Source organism: Aulonocara stuartgranti, assembly GCF_965226115.1.
Source record: "Aulonocara stuartgranti genome assembly, chromosome: 3".
Lineage (NCBI taxonomy): Eukaryota > Metazoa > Chordata > Actinopteri > Cichliformes > Cichlidae > Aulonocara > Aulonocara stuartgranti.
In genome coordinates this window covers 3,637,649-3,645,120 of record NC_138941.1, presented here as the reverse complement: position 1 = coordinate 3,645,120, position 7,472 = coordinate 3,637,649, and the positions used below count along the sequence as shown (strand labels likewise).

Below are 7,472 nucleotides of genomic sequence, written 5' to 3'. Positions count from 1 at the left end.
CACTCGTGGATGCAGGCACACCATTCAGTGCTGACGAGTATGTTGATGTCATTTTGAGGCTACAGGAGGAATTTGATCACAGATTTGCTGACTTCAAGACACACAGAGCCACCTTTCACATTTTTGCGGACCCCGTCTCCTTTGATGTGCAAGATGCCCCTTCTGTGCTTCAAATGGAGCTCATTGAGCTGCAGTGCAACTCTGAACTCAAAGCAAAGTTCAGGGAGGTGAGTGGAAAAGCAGACAAGCTTGGACAATTTTTGAGAGACTTGAGCCCTAGTTTCCCTCGGCTTTCCCGAATGTTCAAGCGGACCATGTGCCTTTTTGGTAGCACATACTTGTGCCAAAAGCTCTTCTCCACTTTGAACTTCAATAAGTCCAAGTACAGGTCCAGACTTACGGATGATCAGCTTCAAGACATACTGAGGGCCGCAACTGCTTCCTCCCTCAGGCCAAATCTGGCTCGGCTATGTGAGAGGAAACGCTGCCAGGTCTCTAGCAGCAAGGAGTAGGCAAGAGAAGCCATGTTCAGAAGAACAGTTCATTTTCTACAGTGTTCCATTCATGTTCAGAAGAAGGTTATAGAACTGTTAATACAGACATTTCAATCTAAATACAGCAGATATAGAAGACTGAAAGAAACACACAAGTTCACTGACTAAAAATATCTTATTATTATTTTATTTATGTATTACAGATTGATTTATTTTCTTATTAATTCTTAATTTGTTTATTCATTTTTCATATTTTGTGTTAAAAAATAAAAATAAAGAGATTTGAGAAGATTGGAATTTTTTAACCATGCCTTTCTTGTGGAAAACCTAATGCGGCCCAGCCTCACCCAGACTCTGCCTGCAGCGGCCCCCAGCTAAATTGAGTTTGAGACCCCTGTCCTACACCATAAATCAGTAAGAGAGGGTACGACCTCTCTCATGGCCCCAAGTGGTGTGTGCATGCCAGAGCACTCTGGAAGGCATACAGAGTCTTTACAGACTACTAAGGATCAAACCTCTATCATCATCCAATCGATTATAAAACTAAGCATGTATGAGTAAATATTTTTAAGCATATCCCATATGGAAAAGACTAAAAACTTATATGATGAAAGTCATACTCACGAAAGTGGCCACTTTCTCATTACTTTCATATATTGTTTTAGTAAGTATCGAAAACATACAAGTTTCATTATATAATTTTTCAAGGGATCTTATATCTGTTTTCACTCTTGTATGCTTTTCATACAAGTTTCACACAAGACAGATACAAACTTTATAAGATTTATATATCTTTTCCATATGGGAAATGACAATCAACAATATAAAGCTTACAGCTGGTTTTAATAACAACATTTATTTGTTTCTCAAATGAGAAAGAGCTATCGAGAAACACTCCTAAATCTTGAGTTCTTAACTTTTCCAGTGGGCCAAATTCAACATTATCTGCTAATGCTAAATAGGCTGCCGTTATTAACTAATGCTAATTTGATGTGAATTAGCATTACATTAGTGAGGAGTTAATGCTAAGTAGACTTCCATTACAGGTAATGCTAATTTTAGGTATTTAGGAATTGGCAGCTAATGCTAATACCATATTTTCTTGCATTATAACAATATGACCAGCTAATGCTAAGTAGGTTGCCGTTATTAGCTAATACTAATTTGAGGTGAATTAGCATTATCCGCTTATGCTAACAATGTTTTTTCTTACTTTTTAACAATATGAGTAGCTAATCTGAACATTTTTTTAAATTTAATTTTAACTTTTCCCCTGCGATGTGAAGAGGTAATGCTAAATAGCACGCCATTAGTGGCTAATTCTAATTTTAGATGAAAAAGCATTAAAAGCTAATGCTAATACCATATTTTCTTGATTTATATCAATATCAGTAGCTAATGCTAGGTATGTAGCCATCATTAGCTAATGCTAATTTAGGTGAATTAGCATCATCCGCTTATGCTAACAATGTGTTTTTTTACTTTTTAACAATACGCCATTAGTGGCCAATTCTAATGTTAGATGAGAAAGCATTAACAGCTAATGCTCATACTGTTTGCTTTGTAAGAATGACAGCAGCTAATGATACGAAGTCTACCGTTGTTAACTAATGTTAATTTGATGTGAATTAGCATTATCCGATAATGGTAACTCTTTTCCCCTGCATTACAACGACGTCAGGAGTTAATGCTAAGTAGGCTGCCATTAGGGGCTAACTCTAATTAGGGGTGAACAATTATTAGCAGCTAATGCTAATACCGTTTTCTCTTTCCTTATAACAACTTGAGCAGCTAATGCTAATTTGATGTGAATTAGCATTATATTAGTGAGCAGTTATTGCTAAGTAGGCTACCATTAGCAGCTAAAGCTAATTTGAGGTGAATAAGCATTAGTAGCTAACGCTAATACCCTTTTCTCTTGTGTTATAATGATGTGAAACGTTAATATTGTTCTCAAACAACAGAATGAGAATGAAATATTGATTCTAACAGGGCCCATAAACAGTATTAGCTTAGCAGCATTAGCTTATCAGAGTTTCCATCATGGTCACATAAATCCTTAGCAGAGCAAAGTGGCCTACTTAGCAATAGCTGCTCAAGTTGTAGAAAGCAAGGGAAAACAGTAATAGCATTAGCTGCTAAATGTGCACTTGAGAACAAATTTATTGTTAATTCAGCTGTGAATGTAGAGTTTGTCATTATTTAAGCTTCCATTTCCAAATGTTAGCTGCTCCTGTCTGCCTCTTTGTCACAAACACAGACTGAAATGATTCACAGCCTTGTTTCATCCTTCTGTCACTGTGGACATACAGCATGGGAAACATACACATGGCTGACACTTTATTAGGTACACTGGTATCTATCTCAGGTACACCTGTGACCTAAATGTTCCTGCAACCAGACTCCTTGGAGACCCCTACATAAATATCCATGAACTATCCAGCTAGACTAGTGTGTCTGTCCCTGAAAATATTCCTGCATGTGTGATTGTTCATGTCTCATCTGCAGGAAACAAACAGGAAGTGAGTGAAGGACACAGGAAATGTTTCCAGCTCTTCCTCCTCTATCAGACATTCTCTCCATACCTGAGAGTGTCCAGTCTCCAGCCTGGATCCTTCAGTCCAGCCGACAGCAGCTTAATTCCTGAGTCACCTGGATGATTGTAGCTCAGGTCCAGCTCTCTCAGATGGGAGGGGTTGGAGGTCAGAGCTGAGGCCAGAGAAGTACAGCCTTCCTCTGTGATCAGACAGCCTGACAGACTGCAGACACACAAAACAACAATCAATCTGTCAACAATCGTTTTCTCTTCGTCACAATAACATCTATCCATCCATACATCCATTCAATGTAACTTTATTTATAAGTGACAATACCCAACAGACAACAAGAGTCATCTGAAGCTGTTTAACAGTGTAAGGTAACCGCCTCCACTGTGAGCAGCACTTGGTGATGGTGGGAAGAAGAACTCCCTTTGACACAAAGATCCTCCCAGTGAAAACAGGCTCCAGGAGGAGCATCTACCATGACTGGTTGCAGGGTGAGGGGAAAGAGAAGAACATGAACATCAAGAATGCAGCGAGTGGTAAAATAATAATAATAATAATGGATTGGATTTATATAGCGCTTTTCAAGGCACCCAAAGCGCTTTACAATGCCACTATTCAGTCACTCTCACATTCATACACTGGTGGAGGCAGCTACGGTTGTAGCCAAGTAGGGTAAAGCCCAAGGACACAACGACCAGGACAGAGAGCCCAGGGATCGAACCGGTGACCTTCCGGTTACAGATGCGATTCCCAACCCCCTGAGCCACGGTCGCCCTAAATAAAGATTTGACCTCAGTGTGCTCAGTGTTCCTGTCTGTTCCTGTCTATTCCTAACATATTCCTAACACGATAGCTGCACTTTAGAGCTCTAAAACTGGAACTGACACATAAAAATACTGAGAACACAGACTAGCAGCCACTGCATGGCCTCGAGTACGTATGTGGTGCGTTCAAAGAGCATCAGCATAGACATGGTGGGTTCAACAATATAGGACATAACAATTTCTATGGCGAAAATACTATCAATGAATGAGCCATAACATTTTAGCCATGTAAACATGTTATCAGTGGGCTTTCCAACAACTTGCATTGATCATTAAAGGATAAAATACGTGAGTCGAGGTCACTACGAGCCATGCGAGGGTCAAACATGGCAGAGAACCTTCCAGCAGCATCTTGGTTTATAATCCGCCTTTGGATCATCAGTTTAGGAGATGAAGGATCCAAGTAAAATAAAAATATGCAGCTATGGTCACTCACATGGACATCCTCCACACATACATCATGTATATTTAAACCCAGGGAGAAAACAAGATCCAGTGTGTGACCCTTTGTATGTGTGGGGCCAGAAACATGCTGCCTAAAGTTAAAAGACTCAGTGACAGTGATGAGCTCAGCAGCAGTGTTACAGGATGCTTCATCAATATGACGGCTCAAATCTCCCAACCTTCTCCAATGAAATGATGGATGTCAGAAGGTCATTAAATTCAGTTAGAAAGACCCCATCAGGTAGAATAAAATACAATAACTGGTTTTTAGAGAACTGACCATCATCTGTGACTCAAATGCAGAAAAGGAGTCCGAGGTCATCAGACTGCATGTGAATCTGTCCTGGTAAACAACAGCGAGTCCTCCACCACGTCCTAAAAGACGCGGAGTTCAGATGACGGAGCAGCCAGCCGGGCAGATTTCATTCAAGTGGACATAATCAATGTTCCCTCTAAGCTGCGCACGGGCGCAATCCGCTGACACGCTCTCTGCACACAGAGTATCTGCATTGCGCACAAAAAGATATCTAACAGGCTGTGAGGCTCCTGAACTCTCTGCCCCCCTCTCACGGACAATAACCATATCCAACTTCTTAATAGCAATGAACTGGTCTGCATTGGTGCATCATATCTTTATTCTCTTCCCCCTCCTGCCCCCCCCCCCCCCCCCTCCCTCCTTCTTAAATAGATAACTATCATATCTGATATCATATCTCACAGTACAATAATATTGAATGGGTTGCATTGTTGTACTTTGTCATGTTTCTCAGGTCTTTGTCTGATTTTCTACGAACATTACTTGTCATGTTCTCATGTTGTTGCTAAGGATTGTCTTATTGCATTGGAGTCACACTGGGTTAAATATGTACACTTGGGTTTTAAGGGGTATTTATTATTTTCTTCTTTTTTTTTGGGTTGTATGGAAGCCCCAAACGCAATTTCATTGTTCTTGACAATGACAATAAATAAATAAATACTAAATACTAAATACTAACCTGAATTGAAATTAAAATAAATACGTTAACAATTCTGCTTTGCAGTGTTAGTCAGTGACTGGCTGCTCCAGTATTTAGAACGATGCCGCCTTATCCCATAGTCCAGCCAATGATTCACATTCGTATATACGCAGCTAATCAACGTCGCTGACGGGCTATGACAGCGTCCTCATGTGCCGACACCGGTGTTTTGGTTGATGTAGAGTGAAGCCACGTTAATGACAACGTGATCCAGTGATCCAAGGGACCGCTCAGGGAGTTTGTGTGTTCGCTCAGACACATGAAACATTAGAGGGAACATTGGACATAATTCTTATTTTGCTGCCACGTCTCAGTCAGACACATGAAATCTAGAGACTCTTTAATAAAGAGATCGCTTAGAATAAATGATTTGTTTGTTATGGAGCGAACGTTAAGCGGGGCCAACCGAGTTGATGACGGTCGATCTGCAAAATCAACAGCTGACTGCAGCGGCACTTGAAATAAAGACAATGCAGACCTGTGGACCTGCTGGGCAGGGCAGCGACTCCAGAGCTGGGGGAAGCAATGATCGATGAGCAGACATAGCTGTTATCAATAAAAACAGTGAACGTTTGACGGACACACCGTGAGAAAAACTGCTTCTGAGCCACAGAGCCCAGGTCCCAGTCACCGGCGTAACATATTAACTAAATGTCAGGAGAGGAAGTGGACGCAGGCACCAGGATTCTCCCCACAGCCAAGAAGCTAGCCTCTGGTAGCTTCTCAGTTTCACCTGGACGTCGGCCCTCGTTCCCCTTTTCCATCTCTTGAGGGTGAAAGTCCTGCGGGTTGTGAAGAGTAGCACACCAGGGGAGGAAGAGTTTTTCTGTTCAGCTGTTACAGTAGCTCTCCACTGAATCTTTGATGTTAAACCCTTTAAGACCTACCATAGAACCAAGTCTGCCAGAGCTTATCTTTAGATTTTTACATGCTGTAGTGCAGACCTTCCCAAACTGTGGTGCCCGCCCCCTAGGGGGGGCGCAGAGCCATGGCAGGGGGGGCGCGGTATGAAAAGGGAGGGGAACAAAACGCTTGAACACTGCTAGCACGGCGCCCACAGAAACGCAAAGCAGGAGATGAAGCATCGCTGAATATGTTTCCAAACCAACTTCATTCTAAGCCAAAGACTAGAAAATATGGTGAAACAAATCTGCCCTTTGGCTTCACCTGCACAGGTGCTGAGGTAGGTCCCTGCGTCGGGAGCAGCGCTGGGCTCTTCCAATCATGGACAAACAGGATCCCACATTCTTAATTTTTAGTTCACAAACACTTGTTGTAGTGACTAACTACTCCTGACATTTTGGAGATGTGAGCTCTTTATAGAGTAAAGTTACAGCGGGATACAAATAACATCAGGCTGATCCTGCCACGATTTGTTCCCTCGATTCAAATCACAGACAAACAGGATCCCACAGCTGTTTATGTTTTTGAACCCATTTTGCACAGAGAGGCATTTTTTGAAAATGTATTGACAGCAATGTTGATTAGTATTACAGAAGAAGAAAAAACAACTACCCGTGACGCCTTTGTAAATGGAGGGACAGTAACTGCGTGTGAAACCTGCAGATACTCAGAGTAACAGTATTTTGTCTCTGTCTGCCATTCTGCAATTCATCTCACATAAACAATAACGTGACGTGAAAAAAGGCGCAACCTTTGACGTTGCCAGATGAACTCTGTATTCCTCGTCCGCAAAAAAGGAGTTTTAAAAAAATCTCAGTTTTTGGTGATTTGAAACACTGTTTGGATGAAACAGCTGCGTTTTCAAAAATACCAGTGTAGGTGCGGACGTAGCGTAAAAGATTTAGTAGTTTATTTTCTTACTACCTGTAATTTATTGCAGATTACTTGTATTTGCTTAATTGTTTACTAAATGTTTGAGGTGTGAAATAAACCGCAATGGAGCAAAATATGGGCGTGTGTGGTTGGAGGATGTGTTAGTGCGTGTGCGTGCTGTTCACGCGCCGGGGGGGAGGCGAACGTTTTTCGTGTAAAACAAAGGGGGGCCCAGCATAAAAAGTTTGGGAACCACTGCTGTAGTGCCATTTTGGGGAGCAGTTCAAGTTGCTATACATCAATACAACCGTTATAGCCCAAATTTTAATAATATGTATGCATTCAGTCCATAGTAACTACATATACATATAT

At 41.4% G+C, this 7,472-nt stretch overlaps 1 protein-coding gene across 1 annotated transcript in view; it reads right to left on the bottom strand.

Moving 5' to 3' along the window:
• LOC309702227 (protein NLRC3-like) overlaps positions 1–7,472 on the bottom strand; it is a 50,669-nt gene that overhangs the window by 5,187 nt on the left and 38,010 nt on the right. Inside the window, exon 7 of the mRNA XM_082526757.1 lies at positions 3,080–3,253. Coding sequence (XP_082382883.1) covers positions 3,080–3,253 — 174 coding nt within the window. The remainder of the gene's footprint in view (positions 1–3,079; positions 3,254–7,472) is intronic.